Source organism: Pseudophryne corroboree, chromosome 2 (assembly GCF_028390025.1).
Source record: "Pseudophryne corroboree isolate aPseCor3 chromosome 2, aPseCor3.hap2, whole genome shotgun sequence".
Classification (NCBI taxonomy): domain Eukaryota; kingdom Metazoa; phylum Chordata; class Amphibia; order Anura; family Myobatrachidae; genus Pseudophryne; species Pseudophryne corroboree.
The window spans coordinates 875,696,073-875,715,030 of NC_086445.1; the positions used below are offsets into that span (position 1 = coordinate 875,696,073).

An 18,958-nucleotide genomic window follows, 5' to 3' on the forward strand; every position below is an offset into this window, starting at 1 on the left:
GCAGGCGCGGGCTGCGAAGCCGGCTGTCCCACAGCTGTTACGTCATCCACCCTTTTATGTAAGGAGTTGACACTGTCGGTTAATACCTTTCACCTATCCATCCACTCTGGTGTCGGCCCCACAGGGGGCGACATCACATATATCGGCCTCTGTTCTGTCACCATATAAGCCTCCTCATTCAACATGTCGACACAGCCGTACCGACACACCGCAGACACACAGGGAATGCTCTAAACGAGGACAGGACCCACAAAAGCCCTTTGGGGGGACAGAGTAAGAGTATGCCAGCACACACCAGAGCGCTATATATATACAGGGACTAACTGAGTTATGTCCCTAATAGCTTTTATATAATATACTGTATACAGTGCCAATTTTAATGCCCCCCCTCTTTTTTCCCTCTTACTGTACTGTAGAATTGCAGGGAAGAGCCAGGGAGCTTCCCTCCAGCCGAGCTGTGAGGGAAAAATGGCGCCAGTGTGCTGAGGAGATAGGCTCCGCCCCTTTTTCGCGGCCTATTCTCCCGTTTTTTATGGAATTCTGGCAGGGGTATTTACCTCATATATAGCCCCTGGGGCCATATATTGAGGTATTTTAGCCAGCCAAGGTGTTTTTATTGCTGCCTCAGGGCGCCCCCCCCCAGCGCCCTGCACCCTCAGTGACCGGAGTGTGAAGTGTGTGAGAGGAGCAATGGCGCACAGCTGCAGTGCTGTGCGCTACCTTGGTGAAGACAGAGTCTTCATGCCGCCGATTTTCCGGACCATCTTCTTGCTTCTGGCTCTGTAAGGGGGACGGCGGCGCGGCTCCGGGACCGAACATCAAGGCTGGGCCTGCGGTCGATCCCTCTGGAGCTAATGGTGTCCAGTAGCCTAAGAAGCCCAATCCGGCTGCAAGCAGGCGAGTTCGCTTCTTCTCCCCTTAGTCCCTCGCTGCAGTGAGCCTGTTGCCAGCAGGTCTCACTGAAAATAACAAATTCTAAGACTATAACTTTCTAAGAGCTCAGGAGAGCCCCTAGTGTGCATCCAACCTCGGCCGGGCACGAAATCTAACTGAGGCTTGGAGGAGGGTCATAGTGGGAGGAGCCAGTGCACACCAGGTAGTCTAAGATCTTTCTAGAGTGCCCAGCCTCCTTCGGAGCCCGCTATTCCCCATGGTCCTTACGGAGTTCCCAGCATCCACTAGGACGTTAGAGAAACTGGGGTTCCCATGAACCTGATGTTGCCCGGTTAAAAGTTTTAAAAGTCACTGGTATAATATCCTGATAGCCGCATATATCAATTTTGGCCGGCCACAAATAGCTGAACTCACTCTGTCCCATATATATCAAATAAGGGACCTGTTAGCGAGTATGAGGAGTTTCTATGTAACCCGAGCGTCCCCGGGGATACACAGCTTGGAAGAATGTTACTCGTTACCTGTGGGCTGGAACAGTATCCTAAGTGCGGCTAGCAGCTTCCATCTGTGCGGCCAGGTAATGTGAAGCTTTCGTCTAAGCGGCAGGCAACTTCAATAGCCGGATTGTCTCCTCTGCGGCTCTCGTTCACAAAGCCAGGCAATATGCCGCTCCGACCAGCCGGAGTATCTCTCCACCACGGCACCAGCACAATAGCAACTTTGTCTGCAAAAACAGCGATTTTGAGAAGCTGGATGCTTTGAATGAGCCAGACAGGGATCACCTCTGTTCAAATGGTAATTAGATAGGGAGTCTTAGACCCGTTTCGTAACTTCCTGTTACTTCTTCCATAGGCAATACTCCCTTTACTCACAGAGGGTCCTTTTATATGCTGAGTTTTGCACACCTGTTCTAATTCAGGGATAATCCTCCTAATTAACCACCATGTTCATCATATACTGGAATAATTCAGAAGCAGGCTGTGTATAACCAGCACATTTAACAATCAATCCACAATATTTAACAAGATCACAAAGATGACAAAGGATAAACATATTCCCATATGCGTTTTATAATGAATTATACATGGGAACCCCAGTTTTCCTATAAAATTTCTGGATCAACCTCTGTCAATTGGGACGATTCCAAATTAAGTACGCGTAATTACATGCAGCAATGTTAGCTATTGAAACATATTGAAAGCAGTTTCATTGTCTTACTTTTTAATTTATTAATTTTATTTCCAAAACAATGATTATATATCAGAGGGTGTTGTTATTACACCTGGTTTTTCTTATTACATGCCAAATGATATGTTTATATGTCTATGTTTTTATTAATAAATATTTTAAATTGAGACCGGTGTAGATTTCATCTAATTGGTTCTATAGCGCGACCCCTCACCAATATATATTGCAATCTGTTTCCTTTTTTGAAGCCATTACAGATAGGCTTCTGGGGTCACACGAAATAGAACCTCTTAGAAAATATAAACTTATATGGTCACAAGATGACAGGTTTTAGATAAAGTTTTCTATATATATTAACCTGCGCCATCAGGCATTTTCTTTTTTAGATATAAAGATAAGACATAATACCATGATTCTGAAAAGCAAATGTGGGTATCTGCAAAGTGTACATGCATCACAGAAAGCATTCACATAATGCATACCTCCCAACATGACCCTCTCCAGGAGAGACAGAATGCTCTGCTCCTGGACTTCCCTCTTAATGTATGATTGCCATCATCTGTGGTGAAACACCTTTCTTATCCATTAATCTGCAATCATACATTAAGAGAAAAGTCCAGGAGCAGAGCATTGTCTCCTTCCTGGAGAGGGTCATGTTGGGAGGTATGATAATGGCGTGCGGATATTGATTGATCAGTCCATTGATAGAGCACTCAATCCATGAGTTGGGTGTTTCTCGGGAGCAACTGTACAGCAACCATGCAGTCATACGGAACTGATCCATCTCATGACAGAGTATCTGGTGGGAGTGTCATGGAAGTGCTCTTGTGTATTGTGCGGATGCAGACGGGGCGTCTGTTTCTGACAGATCTTTTGCACCCAGATTGGGCGGGTGTAAGTGACGATATTAATGTTGATGGTTGCGGATGGAAAAGCAGTGGGCGGGTCAGCCATCTGGATGAAGACGGATGAATAATTAGCATAGACGGGCACATATTTGCATTAATAGGCAGGCTACCGGTACCACATATACATCAATCTCAAAATCATGCCCTATATACTCCAGGGATTGTTCAGTTCCATCTTTTCTTGCCTTGAGAGTAATACACAGCTCCTAATCTCTGTACTGTAACCTGCTGAATGATTTGTATAATGAGTTCATGCTTACTTTAATTCCAGGCCCCAGTCTCCTATTCATCACCTATGCAGAGGCTATAGCGAATATGCCAGCTTCCACCTTCTTTGCCATTGTATTCTTTCTAATGCTGATCACACTGGGACTTGACAGTACGGTGAGTTTTCTTTGCAATACTGAATATTTACACTAGATGGTTCGATAAATGTCTCCATTGGTGTGTGGACTATGAAAGATAACGCATAAAATACAACTGTTTTCGGTGTGTAGTTTGCAGGTCTGGAAGGGGTCATAACTGCAGTACTGGACGAGTTCCCTCACGTCTGGGGCAAGCGGCGGGAACTTTTCGTCTTCCTTCTAATTTCTGTTTGCTTTCTCGGAGCGCTGTCAACCCTGACATTCGTAAGTAAGAACAACTTAATGCTTTGATCCACAGAGATATTTCCGGTTTTGTTATTTATTTATTTTGCATTTATTTCTAAACATGGTCAGCCCTGTGTGAGGATAAGAACAGTGCGGTTGTTATAATAACTACTGGAGTGAGACTGAACATCATAACTTTGTGGTTCTTTTAATAACTCCATAGAATTTTTTTCTCAAATAGAAAGCACATTTGTAATTTAATTTAAGACGATTACATTTTCCCTTCATGCCCTCACATGCCAAATGCCTAAGGAGACATTTATTTGTAACAATGCAAGGTTATTTTTAACTCTTTTATAAATAATAATTGTTATTGATAGCAGACTATACTCTTGTAGTTAGAGTAGTAAGCAGGTGATGGTTGGGATTCAGGTGTAATTAGGGTAGGAATAGGCGTACTATTGTAGAGCATACTGCCCTCAAAGCATGTGTGATATATAGTTATTATAATCCAATACTCCAACACATAGGTTCTCAAATTCAGTCTTCAGGATCCCACACACTTCATGTTTTCCAGGTCTCCTCACAGAATTGCAAGTGAAATTAGCTCCACCTGTGGATCTTTTAAAATGTGTCAGTGAGTAATGAACACACTTGTGCACCTGTTGGGTGACCTGCAAAATGTGAACTGTTTGAGGACCGAGGTTGAGAATCCTGAGGACCGAGTTTCTGACTTACAGATGTAGCCACCTTTATCTTGACCGATTCTCCGCCTAGACGGATGTTTAGTCACGCTAAGGCGATAGCTTAGTTTGCTGAGTTTTATCACAGGCAGGCGCGTTGAGGCGATTCTAGATACTCAGCATGCATTACACATCTCCACCACTGGGTGGCTAATGCTCCACTAATCCAGTACTTTTGATCGTATAGCGGCGGATTGATCTACAGCTCTGGCAAATGGTCAGTGACGACTGTAATATTAATAGATGGTGACCAATGGTCAGACGATGAGAGTTCTCAATATACATAAAAAGTTTATACAGACACAAACGAACATGTTAAAACACTTGTGTATGCAGACGCAAGATTGTGTATGGAGACGCAAGTAATTGTGTAAAAGGAAGTATGTACAATGCATAAACACCGTGCTTTTGAAATACATGTACAGTATGAGCGTCCGAGTTCCCGTGACATTCACTTTATTATAATTTTTTTTCTTTGTTATACATTCAGTGGAAGGGTGCACACATAAATCTTGTCTTGTAACCTGAACGGAACTCCCTACCTGTCTACTGCATGCACTGTGCAGGCTCCCAGGGGGAAGGGGAAAGTGGGATGGGGGTAGGGCGAGGCAGTGGAAAATACGGTGTTCAAAGAACGGGCCAATGCTGAAGGAGCGTCAGAATCCCCTAGCTAAAATACACAGGGTCGATAGGGATAAGCGAGGTCTATGCACATAACGATACACCAGACCCTACTGCATCACAAAGTGACAAAATGTCCGAGGCACATGAAACCCCGCCTTGTAGCATTATGTGCATAGACCTCGCTTAACCCTATCGCCCCTGTGTATTTTAGCTAGGGGATTCCGATGCTCCTTCAGCACTGCCCCGAAGCCTGCAAAACCTATGCCGTCAATCGCTCCATAGCTGAGTGCTGACACAAGGTGGATGTTCATGTGCCTTGGACATTTTGTCACTTTGTGATGCGATGGGGACTGGGGTATCGTTAAGTGCATAGACCTCACTTATCCCTATCGACCCTGTGTATTTTAGCTAGGGGATTCTGACGCTCCTTCAGCATTGCCCCGTGACCTACAAAATCTGTGCTGTTACTTGCTCCATAGCCGAGGGCCTCCATGGGGCAAGGAGTCACAGGCGGTAGCCATTTCAATTGAGTCTGCCCTGCTACAGAATTGTATGTGTACCGTGTGGTGCATAGAACCTTAACAGTACAACTGCTCCTGCAGCTTTGCCCTGGTTTATGTGAATAACTCCCTCCCTGTCTACTGCATGACCTGTGCAGGCTCCCAGGGGGGGAAGGGCGATGGGCTAGCGGCAGGCGGTGGAAAATACTGTGCTTTTGAAATGCAAGTACTGTATGAGTCCGAGTCCCCAGTATGTTCTTCTAGTGTACTAATTAGCACGAACAGCTTGTAATGTACAGTGGCAAGTTTAATCTTTCTATGTATAATGGTGAGATAAAAGCTCCTCCCTAAGGCCCTCATTCCGAGTTAGCTAGCTGCTTTTAGCAGCTTTGCACACGCTAAGCCGCCGCCTACTGGGAGTGAATCTTAGCTTAGCAAAATTGCGAACGAAAGATTAGCACAATTGCGAATAGACACTTCTTAGCAGTTTCTGAGTAGCTCCAGACTTACTCGGCAACTGCGATCAGTTCAGTCAGTTTCGTTCCTGGTTTGACGTCACAAACACACCCAGCGTTCGCCCAGACACTCCTCCGTTTCTCCAGCCACTCCCACGTTTTTCCCAGAAACGGTAGCGTTTTTTCACACACACCCATAAAACGGCCAGTTTCCGCCCAGAAACACCCACTTCCTGTCAATCACATTACAATCACCAGAACGAAGAAAAAACCTCGTAATGCCGTGAGTAAAATACCAAACTTCATAGCAAATTTACTTGGCGCAGTCGCAGTGCGAACATTGCGCATGCGCAATTAGCGGAAAATCACTGCGATGCGAAGAAAATTACCGAGCGAACAACTCGGAATGACCACCACTGTACGTTACAAGCTGTTCGTGCTAATTAGTACACTAGTAGAAAATACTGTACAGAGATACTAAGTACAGTTATTTGGCATCCAGGAACTTAGGGAGGAGCTGTTATCTCTCTCCATTGTAATCTTTCTAAGTATAATGGAGAGAGATAAAAGCTCCTCTCTAAGTTCCTGGATGCCAAATCACTGTTCGTAGTATCTCTGTACAGTATGTTCTACTAGTGTACTAATTAGCACGAGCAGCTTGTAACGTGCAGTGGCAGGTTTGATCTTTCTATGTATAATGTAGAGAGATAAAAGCTCCTCCCTAAGTTCCTGGTTGCCAAATCACCATCCTTAGTATCTCTGTATAGTATTTTCTATTAGGGTACTAATTAGCACGAACAGCTAATTAGTACCCTAATAGAACATACTGTACAGAGATACTAAGTACGGTGATTTGGCATCCAGGAACTTAATGAGGAGCATTTATCTCTCTCCATTATACATAGAAAGATTAAACTTGCCGCTGTATGTTACAAGCTGTTCGTGCTAACTAGTACCCTAATAGAACATACTGTACAAAGATACTAAGTACGGTGCTTTGGCATCCAGTTAAAAGCTGTTCGTGCTAATTAGTACACTAGTAGTACATATGGGGGGTCATTCTGAGTTGTTCGCTCGCAAGTGAATTTTAGCAGATTTGCTCATGCTAAGCCGCCGCCTACTGGGAGTGAATCTTAGCATCTTAAAATTGCGAACGATGTATCCGGCGCTATTTGTTGTAATGAGCACGCCTGCTGCTATGTCCAAAAGGCTAGGTTCACAGCCTGAACAACAACATGCAAAAAATACAAGGACAGCGCTGGCACAGTCACATTAAAATAATGCTTTTAATAACCTTTATAAAATATTCAGGTACACAGTATTTCTCACTAAATATAATTAAAATCTATGGTTCATATAATTCATACCATATTATTATCTTATCTCACCAGCCAGAGAATATTGCACAATCCCAACTACATATAATGGCATGCAGCCATACACTTAACCTGAGCCGTCTCTTACAACCCTATTATCACAATTGTAACGTTTTTTCAGGCAGTCCATTACAATAGTAGCAGATGTTTGTAACCTAGTGCCTATATAACTTTTTACCGAGCCTCCTTCAATTAGCAGTTCTTTGCGTGTACACTTTGTAATACAGTCTCTTCACGGAGTTTCTCCATATATTTTTAACTGGTATTAGATGTTATTACCAGCTTGATACTTATTCAAAGTCCCCGCTCATCAGAGCTATAAGATGGATCATTTTTGTGTTAATTGACAGCTTTATATGTACTTAAATACCTCTCCCGGCTATCGCTTCAAAAAATAGCCTTATCCGGAGTCCACCGTATATTGGATGGCAGGTGAGATGTCAAATCCTTTAGATGTGGGTGGCTGTCTCTGGCCGGCCGGCACTGATGAAGCCGCTGACGGGACTCTAAGCGGAGAAACGCGTTTGTTATAACTACTGCAAGGAGGAGTGGATTTACCAAGTTAGTGCCGGCCGGCCAGAGACAGCCACCCACATCTAAAGGATTTGACATCTCACCTGCCATCCAATATACGGTGGACTCCGGATAAGGCTATTTTTTGAAGCAATAGCCGGGAGAGGTATTTAAGTACATATAAAGCTGTCAATTAACACAGAAATGATCCATCTTATAGCTCTGATGAGCGGGGACTTTGAATAAGTATCAAGCTGGTAATAACATCTAATACCAGTTAAAAATATATGGAGAAACTCCGTGAAGAGACTGTATTACAAAGTGTACACGCAAAGAACTGCTAATTGAAGGAGGCTCGGTAAAAAGTTATATAGGCACTAAGTTACAAACATCTGCTACTATTGTAACGGACTGCCTGAAAAAGCGTTACAATTGTGATAATAGGGTTGTAAGAGACGGCTCAGGTTAAGTGTATGGCTGCATGCCATTATATGTAGTTGGGATTGTGCAATATTCTCTGGCTGGTGAGATAAGATAATAATATGGTATGAATTATATGAACCATATATTTTAATTATATTTAGTGAGAGCTAATTAGTACCCTAATAGAACATACTGTACAGAGATACTAAGTACGGTGATTTGGCATCCAGGAACTTAATGAGGAGCATTTATCTCTCTCCATTATACATAGAAAGATTAAACTTGCCGCTGTATGTTACAAGCTGTTCGTGCTAATTAGTACCCTAATAGAACACACTGTACAAAGATACTAAGTACGGTGCTTTGGCATCCAGTTAAAAGCTGTTCGTGCTAATTAGTACACTAGTAGTACATATTGTACAGAGATACTAAGGACGGTGATTTGGCATCTAGGAACTTAGGGAGGAGCTGTTATCTCTCCATTATACATAGAAAGATTAAACTTGCCACTGTACGTTACAAGCTGTTCGTGCTAATTAGTACACTAGTAGAACATACGAGTACAGAGATACTAAGGACGGCAATTTGGCACTCAGGAATTTAGGGAGGAGCTTTTATCTCTCTCCATTACACTTAGAAAGATTACAATGGAGAGAGATTAAAGCTCCTCCCTAAATTCGTGGATGCCAAATCACTGTACTTAGTATCTCTGTACAGTATGTTCTACTAGTGTACTAATTAGCACGAACAGCTTGTAACGTACAGTGGCAAGTGTAATTTTTCTAAGTATAATGGAGAGAGCTAAAAACTCCTCCCTATGTTCCTGGATGTCAAATTACCATGCTTAGCATTTCTGTACAGTATTTCCTATCTAGCCAGAAACCCTGCATCCTGTGCAAGCTAGGCGGACAACTGGAGGGGACCCGATACACGGTTGCTTCCCGTTTCCCTTTCCAGTGTCACATAAACTAGTGGTTGGTCTGCCCCGAAAGCCAAGAGTCTCCTCTTTTGTATGATACGAGTCCCGAGTCTCTGGGACACCCAGAACCAGAGATATCAGTACGCAAAGTGGACCCATTTTCCCATAGACTATAATGGGCCCGTTAATTCAGACCCACCATGGGTTCCGACGCTTGCCATGAGCCTTGTGGGGGTCACAGAAACTTGGGGTTGGTACCCTCTGGTAGCTAATTGTCTCCTCTTCCGTACCAACCTAGCGATAAAGGCTCCCACCTCCCACCTCCCACACTGAGAGTCCAAGGTTTGAGTGCCAAAGTGCCAACCTTTTTTTTTTTTTTTTTATATGTTCCCGTGACATTCACTTTATTATTTTTTTTCTTTGTTATACATTCAATGAAAGGGTGCACACAGGTTTCACATAAATCAAAGTAAATCTGCAGCAGCGATTCATTCCGCTATATACAAATACACAGCGGTAATGAGTATAAATTAGTGTATTCCGACGCAACTAACTGAGTAACACAGTACTGTAGATCGTCGGCATTTGTGTATTGTACCTGACCTGAACTCCCTCCCTGTCCACTGCATGACCTGTGCAGGCTCCCAGGGGGGAAGGGCGATGGGAGTAGGGAGAGGCGGTGGAAAATACCGTGCTTTTGAAATACAAGTATTTGCGTCCGAGTCCCCTAAGGCATAAACCAACACCAATGGGAAGGAAGTGCCAACCTTTTTTTAATGTGTTCCTGTAACATTCACTTTATTATTATTTTTTTTCTTTGTTATACATTCAATGGAAGGGTGCACACAGGTTTCACATAAATCAGAGTGGGCGGGGGATTTTCCTACATACAGTAGTATACTGTTGCACGTGTCTTTAACCTGATCGGAACTCCCTCCCTGTCTACTGCATGAACTTTGCAGGCTCCCAGGGGGGAAGGGGAAAGTGGGATTGGGGTAGGGCGAGGCAGTGGAAAATACCGTGTTCAAAGAAAAGGCATAATCAAAACCATGGGGAACTTTGCGGTGTATCATTAATTGCATAGACCTCGCTTATTATCCCTATCAACCCTGTGTATTTTAGCTAGGGGATTCTGATGCTCCTTCAGCATTGCCCCGTGACCTACAAAATCTGTGCTGTTACTTGCTCCATAGCCGAGGGCCTCCATGGGGCAAGGAGTCACAGGCGGCAGCCATTTCAATTGAGTCTGCCCTGCTACAGAATTGTATGCGTACCGTATAGTGCATAGAACCTTAACAGTACAACCGCTCCTGCAGCTTTGCCCTGGTTTATGTGAATAACTCCCTCCCTGTCTACTGCATGACCTGTGCAGGCTCCCAGGGGGGAAGGGCGATGGGCTAGCGGCAGGCGGTGGAAAATACTGTGCTTTTGAAATGCAAGTACTGTATGAGTCCGAGTCCCCAGTATGTTCTTCTAGTGTACTAATTAGCACGAACAGCTTGTAACGTACAGTGGCAAGTTTAATCTTTCTATGTATAATGGAGAGATAAAAGCTCCTCCCTAAGTACCTAGATGCCAAATCACCATCCTTAGTATCTCTGTACAGTATGTTCTACTAGTGTACTAATTAGCACGAACAGCTTTTAACTGGATGCCAAATCACCATACTTAGTATCTCTGTACAGTATGTTCTATTAGGGTACTAATTAGCATGAACAGCTTGTAACGTACAGCGGCAAGTTTAATCTTTCTATGTATAATGGAGAGAGATAAAAGCTCCTCAGTGAGTTCCTGGATGCCAAATCACCGTACTTAGTATCTCTGTACAGTATGATCTATTAGGGTACTAATTAGCTGTTTGTGCTAATTAGTACCCTAATAGAAAATACTATACAGAGATACTAAGGACGGTGAATTGGCAACCAGGAATTTAGGGAGGAGCTTTTATCTCTCTCCATTATACTTAGAAAGATTACAATGGAGAGAGATTAAAGCTCCTCCCTAAAATCATGGATGCCAAATCACTGTACTTAGTATCTCTGTACAGTATGTTCTACTAGTGTACTAATTAGCACGTACAGCTTGTAACGTACAGTGGCAAGTGTAATTTTTCTAAGTATAATGGAGAGAGATAAAAACTCCTCCCTATGTTCCTGGATGTCAAATTACCATGCATAGCATTTCTGTACAGTATTTCCTATCTAGCCAGAAACCCTGCATCCTGTGCGGACAACTGGAGGGGACCCGATACACGGTTGCTTCCCGTTTCCCTTTCCAGTGTCACATAAACTAGTGGTTGGTCTGCCCCGAAAGCCAAGAGTCTCCTCTTTTGTATGGTATCAGTCCCGAGTCTCTGGGACACCCAGAACCAGAGATATCAGTACGCAAAGTGGACCCATTTTCCTATAGACTATAATGGGCCCGTTAATTCAGACCCACCATGGGTTCCGACGCTTGCCATGAGCCTTGTGGGGGTCACAGAAACTTGGGGTTGGTACCCTCCGGTAGCTAATTGTCTCCTCTTCCATACCAACCTAGCGATAAAGGCTCCCACCTCCCACACTGAGAGTCCCAGGTTTGAGTGCCAAAGTGCCAACCTTTTTTTTTTATATATATGTTCCCGTGACATTCACTTTATTATTATTTTTCTTTGTTATACATTCAATGAAAGGGTGCACACAGGTTTCACATAAATCAAAGTAAATCTGCAGCAGCGATTTATTCCGCTATATACAAATACACAGCGGTAATGAGTATAAATTAGTGTATTCCGACGCAACTAACTGAGCAACACAGTACTGTAGATCGTCGGTATTTGTGTATTGTACCTGACCTGAACTCCCTCCCTGTCCACTGCATGACCTGTGCAGGCTTCCAGGGGGGAAGGGCGATGGGGGTAGGGAGAGGCGGTGGAAAATACCGTGCTTTTGAAATACAAGTATTTGCGTCCGAGTCCCCTAAGGCATAAACCAACACCAATGGGAAGGAAGTGCCAACCTTTTTTTAATGTGTTCCTGTAACATTCACTTTATTATTATTTTTTTTCTTTGTTATACATTCAATGGAAGGGTGCACACAGGTTTCACATAAATCAGAGTGGGCGGGGGATTTTCCTACATACAGTAGTATACTGTTGCACATGTCTTTAACCTGATCGGAACTCCCTCCCTGTCTACTGCATGTACTTTGCAGGCTCCCAGGGGGGGAAGGGGAAAGTGGGATTGGGGTAGGGCGAGGCAGTGGAAAATACTGTGTACAAAGAAAAGGCATAATCAAAACCATGGGGAACTTTGCGGTGTATCATTAATTGCATAGACCTCGCTTATTGGCCCTCATTCCGAGTTGTTCGCTCGCAAGGCGAATGTAGCAGAGTTACACACGCTAAGCCGCCGCCTACTGGGAGTGAATCTTAGCTTCTTAAAATTGCGACCGACGTACGCGCAATATTGCGATTACAAACGAGTTAGCAGTTTCAGAGTAGCTCCAGACTTACTCTGCCTGTGCGATCATTTCAGTGCTTGTCGTTCCTGGTTGACGTCACAAACACACCCAGCGTTCGCCCAGGCACTCCCACCGTTTCCCCGGCCACTCCTGCGTTTTTTCCGGAAACGGTAGCGTTTTCAGCCACACGCCCCTGAAACGCCGTGTATCCGCCCAGTAACACCCATTTCCTGTCAATCACATTACGATCGCCGGAGCGAAGAAAAAGCCGTGAGTAAAAATACTTTCTTCATAGTAAAGTTACTTGGCGCAGTCGCAGTGCGAACATTGCGCATGCGTACTAAGCGGATTTTCACTGCGATGCGATGAAAAATACCGAGCGAACAACTCGGAATGAGGGCCCTTATCCCTATCAAACCTGTGTATTTTAGCTAGGGGATTCTGACGCTCCTTCAGCATTGCCGTGACCTACAAAATCTGTGCTGTTACTTGCTCCATAGCTGAGGGCCTCCGTGGGGCAAGGAGTCACAGGCGGTAGCCAGTGCCGTCTTAACAGCAGTGTAGGCCCCTGGGCACAGCAATGCACTGGGGCCCCTACCCATCCTCCAGCAGTAGGGGTGGGGGGTGCTGTCAGTGGCAGCTTTGATGTTCCGCGCTGGGGGTGAGGGGTGGGGGGGGGGTTAGGGGGGTTCTATCTTCCGCTCAGCATGTAGGACCTGGAGAAATAATCCCTGCTAATTATTCCTTTATTGCACAGATGGTGGGAGATGGGGCTGGAGGGAAAGCACTAAACTGTAGAAGGGGACATTGGGCTGAATGAAAGGGCCCCGGTACATGACTTTCAGGGTGGTAGGGGATGTTTAATACACAAGGGAGGGGTGGATTGTGGAATGGGCTTAATATTCATCATTGGGAGGGCAGCTTGCTTTACTGCAGATATCTCCAGTTCCTGGATATAGATTTCTTAGCGTTAATGGGATAGAACAAACTAGAGAATCCCACCTTTCAGGAGGGACTGGGGACTTGGGGATCAGAGTTCAGGAACCAGAGCAATCCACCAACAAATATATAAAACTGCATACCAGGCGTGTGAAGCTGGAGCAGGGCTCAGCTGCTGGAAGGCTGAAATCTCTGGTTCTGGGCATAGTAGAGATAAGCTGCCTGTGTTCACCAAAAGGGGAGTGTCTCAGCTTTTGGAGTATACCCTCAGAAAAACTCTAAGTCAGGCAGAACCCGAGATATCTGGCTAGGAAGAACAATTAACAGGCTCAGATGGGGGCCGCTGTTTTGAAGTTGGATATCTCCGGTTCCCCAGGGCCGATTTTCAAAAATCTGGTACCCCTGGAAAGAGGGGACCCTCAGATATCAGCATATGGCCCTTTTACTCCTGGGGCCCTTGGGCAAGAGCCCATTGAGCCCATACCAAAAGACGGCCCTGGCGGTAGCCATTTCAATTGAGTCTGCCCTGCTACAGAATTGTATGCGTACCGTATGGTGCATAGAACCTTAACAGTACAACCGCTCCTGCAGCTTTGGCCTGGTTTATGTGAATAACTCCCTCCCTGTCTACTGCATGACCTGTGCAGGCTCCCAGGGGGGAAGGGCGATGGGCTAGCTGCAGGCGGTGGAAAATACCGTGCTTTTGAAATGCAAGTACTGTGTGAGTCCGAGTCCCCAGTATGTTCTTCTAGTGTACTAATTAGCACGAACAGCTTGTAACGTACAGTGGCAAGTTTAATCTTTCTATGTATAATGGAGAGATAAAAGCTCCTCCCTAAGTTCCTAGATGCCAAATCACCATCCTTAGTATCTCTGTACAGTATGTTCTACTAGTGTACTAATTAGCACGAACAGCTTTTAACTGGATGCCAAATCCCCGTACTTAGTATCTCTGTACAGTATGTTCTATTAGGGTACTAATTAGCACGAACAGCTTGTAACGTACAGCGGCAAGTTTAATCTTTCTATGTATAATGGAGAGAGATAAAAGCTCCTCAGTGAGTTCCTGGATGCCAAAGCACCGTACTTAGTATCTCTGTACAGTATGATCTATTAGGGTACTAATTAGCTGTTTGTGCTAATTAGTACCCTAATAGAAAATACTATACAGAGATACTAAGGACGGTGAATTGGCAACCAGGAATTTAGGTAGGAGCTTTTATCTCTCTCCATTATACTTAGAAAGATTACAATGGAGAGAGATTAAAGCTCCTCCCTAAGATCATGGATGCCAAATCACTGTACTTAGTATCTCTGTACAGTATGTTCTACTAGTGTACTAATTAGCACGTACAGCTTGTAACGTACAGTGGCAAGTGTAATTTTTTTAAGTATAATGGAGAGAGATAAAAACTCCTCCCTATGTTCCTGGATGTCAAATTACCATGCTTAGCATTTCTGTACAGTATTTCCTATCTAGCCAGAAACCCTGCATCCTGTGCAAGCTAGGCGGACAACTGGAGGGGACCCGATACACGGTTGCTTCCCGTTTCCCTTTCCAGTGTCACATAAACTAGTGGTTAGTCTGCCCCGAAAGCCAAGAGTCTCCTCTTTTGTATGGTATCAGTCCCGAGTCTCTGGGACACCCAGAACCAGAGATATCAGTACGCAAAGTGGACCTATTTTCCTATAGACTATAATGGGCCCGTTAATTCAGACCCACCATGGGTTCCGACGCTTGCCATGAGCCTTGTGGGGGTCACAGAAACTTGGGGTTGGTACCCTCCGGTAGCTAATTGTCTCCTCTTCCATACCAACCTAGCGATAAAGGCTCCCACCTCCCAAACTGAGAGTCCCAGGTTTGAGTGCCAAAGTGCCAACCTTTTTTTTTTTTATATATATATGTTCCCGTGACATTCACTTTATTATTATTTTTCTTTGTTATACATTCAATGAAAGGGTGCACACAGGTTTCACATAAATCAAAGTAAATCTGCAGCAGCGATTCATTCCGCTATATACAAATACACAGCGGTAATGAGTATAAATTAGTGTATTCCGACGCAACTAACTGAGCAACACAGTACTGTAGATCGTCGGCATTTGTGTATTGTACCTGACCTGAACTCCCTCCCTGTCCACTGCATGACCTGTGCAGGCTTCCAGGGGGGAAGGGCGATGGGGGTAGGGAGAGGCGGTGGAAAATACCGTGCTTTTGAAATACAAGTATTTGCGTCCGAGTCCCCTAAGGCATAAACCAACACCAATGGGAAGGAAGTGCCTACCTTTTTTTAATGTGTTCCTGTAACATTCACTTTATTATTATTTTTTTTCTTTGTTATACATTCAATGGAAGGGTGCACACAGGTTTCACATAAATCAGAGTGGGCGGGGGATTTTCCTACATACAGTAGTATACTATTGCACATGTCTTTAACCTGATCGGAACTCCCTCCCTGTCTACTGCATGTACTTTGCAGGCTCCCAGGGGGGAAGGGGAAAGTGGGATTGGGGTAGGGCGAGGCAGTGGAAAATACTGTGTTCAAAGAAAAGGCATAATCAAAACCATGGGGAACTTTGCGGTGTATCATTAATTGCATAGACCTCGCTTATTATCCCTATCAAACCTGTGTATTTTAGCTAGGGGATTCTGACGCTCCTTCAGCATTGCCCCGTGACCTACAAAATCTGTGCTGTTACTTGCTCCATAGCTGAGGGCCTCCGTGGGGCAAGGAGTCACAGGCGGTAGCCAGTGCCGTCTTAACAGCAGTGTAGGCCCCTGGGCACAGCAATGCACTGGGGCCCCTACCCATCCTCCAGCAGTAGGGGTGGGGGGTGCTGTCAGTGGCAGCTTTGATGTTCCGCGCGGGGGGGGGGGGTTAGGGGAGTTCTATCTTCCGCTCAGCATGTAGGACCTGGAGAAATAATCCCTGCTAATTATTCCTTTATTGCACAGATGGTGGGAGATGGGGCTGGAGGGAAAGCACTAAACTGTAGAAGGGGACATTGGGCTGAATGAAAGGGCCCCGGTACATGACTTTCAGGGTGGTAGGGGATGTTTAATACACAAGGGAGGGGTGGATTGTGGAATGGGCTTAATATTCATCATTGGGAGGGCAGCTTGCTTTACTGCAGATATCTCCAGTTCCTGGATATAGATTTCTTAGCGTTAATGGGATAGAACAAACTAGAGAATCCCACCTTTCAGGAGGGACTGGGGACTTGGGGATCAGAGTTCAGCAACCAGAGCAATCCACCAACAAATATATAAAACTGCATACCAGGCGTGTGAAGCTGGAGCAGGGCTCAGCTGCTGGAAGGCTGAAATCTCTGGTTCTGGGCTTAGTAGAGATAAGCTGCCTGTGTTCACCAAAAGGGGAGTGTCTCAGCTTTTGGAGTATACCCTCAGAAAAACTCTAAGTCAGGCAGAACCCGAGATATCTGGCTGGGAAGAACAATTAACAGGCTCAGATGGGGGCCGCTGTTTTGAAGTTGGATATCTCCGGTTCCCCAGGGCCGATTTTCAAAAATCTGGTACCCCTGGAAAGAGGGGACCCTCAGATATCAGCATATGGCCCTTTTACTCCTGGGGCCCTTGGGCAAGAGCCCATTGAGCCCATACCAAAAGACGGCCCTGGCGGTAGCCATGTCAATTGAGTCTGCCCTGCTACAGAATTGTATGCGTACCGTATGGTGCATAGAACCTTAACAGTACAACCGCTCCTGCAGCTTTGCCCCGGTTTATGTGAATAACTTCCTCCCTGTCTACTGCATGACCTGTGCAGGCTCCCAGGGGGGAAGGGCGATGGGCTAGCGGCAGGCGGTGGAAAATACCGTGCTTTTGAAATGCAAGTACTGTATGAGTCCGAGTCCCCAGTATGTTCTTCTAGTGTACTAATTAGCACGAACAGCTTGTAACGTACAGTGGCAAGTTTAATCTTTCTATGTATAATGGAGAGATAAAAGCTCCTCCCTAAGTTCCTAGATGCCAAATCACCATCCTTAGTATCTCTGTACAGTATGTTCTAATAGTGTACTTTTTAGCATGAACAGCTTTTAACTGGATGCCAAATCACCGTACTTAGTATCTCTGTACAGTATGTTCTATTAGGGTACTAATTAGCACAAACAGCTTGTAACGTACAGCGGCAAGTTTAATCTTTCTATGTATAATGGAGAGAGATAAAAGCTCCTCAGTAAGTTCCTGGATGCCAAATCACCGTACTTAGTATCTCTGTACAGTATGTTCTATTAGGGTACTAATTAGCTGTTTGTGCTAATTAGTACCCTAATAGAAAATACTATACAGAGATACTAAGGACGGTGAATTGGCAACCAGGAATTTAGGGAGGAGCTTTTATCTCTCTCCATTATACTTAGAAAGATTACAATGGAGAGAGATTAAAGCTCCTCCCTAAGTTCGTGGATGCCAAATCACTGTACGTAGTATCTCTGTACAGTATGTTCTACTAGTGTACTAATTAGCACGAACAGCTTGTAACGTACAGTGGCAAGTGTAATTTTTCTAAGTATAATGGAGAGAGATAAAAACTCCTCCCTATGGTGGTCATTCCGAGTTGTTCGCTCGGTAATTTTCTTCGCATCGCAGCGATTTTCTGCTAACTGCGCATGCGCAATGTTCGCACTGCGACTGCGCCAAGTAAATTTGCTATGAAGTTTCGTATTTTACTCACAGCATTACGAGGTTTTTTCTTCGTTCTGGTGATCGTAATGTGATTGACAGGAAGTGGGTGTTTCTGGGCGGAAACTTGCCGTTTTATGGGAGTGTTTGAAAAAACGCTGCCGTTTCTGGGAAAAACGCGGGAGTGGCTGGAGAAACAGAGGAGTGTCTGGGCGAACGCTGGGTGTGTTTGTGACGTCAAACCAGGAACGACAAGCACTGAACTGATCGCACTGGAAGAGTAAGTCTCGAGCTACTCAGAAACTGCACAGAGAAGTCTTTTCGCAATATTGCGAATCTTTCGTTCGCAATTTTGATGAGCTAAGATTCACTCCCAGTAGGCGGCGGCTTAGCGTGTGCAAAGCTGCTAAAAGCAGCTTGCGAGCGAACAACTCGGAATGAGGGCCTATGTTCCTGGATGTCAAATTACCATGCTTAGCATTTCTGTACAATATTTCCTATCTAGCCAGAAACCCTGCATCCTGTGCAAGCTAGGCGGACAACTGGAGGGGACACGATACACGGTTGCTTCCCGTTTCCCTTTCCAGTGTCACATAAACTAGTGGTTGGTCTGACCTGAAAGCCAAGAGTCTCCTCTTTTGTATCGTTCCAGTCCCGAGTCTCTGGGACACCCAGAACCAGAGATATCAGTACACAAAGTGGACCCATTTTCCCATAGACTGTAATGGGCCCGTTAATTCAGACCCACCATGGGTTCCGACGCTTGCCATGAGCCTTGTGGGGGTCACAGAAACTTGGGGTTG

General features: G+C 44.9%; 1 protein-coding gene across 1 annotated transcript in view; it reads left to right on the forward strand.

Moving 5' to 3' along the window:
* The window catches only part of SLC6A4 (solute carrier family 6 member 4), a 233,532-nt gene that overhangs the window by 123,017 nt on the left and 91,557 nt on the right, over positions 1–18,958 (forward strand). Inside the window, exons 9-10 of the mRNA XM_063955956.1 lie at positions 3,262–3,374; positions 3,488–3,619. Of these exons, the coding sequence (XP_063812026.1) occupies positions 3,262–3,374; positions 3,488–3,619 (245 nt within the window). The remainder of the gene's footprint in view (positions 1–3,261; positions 3,375–3,487; positions 3,620–18,958) is intronic.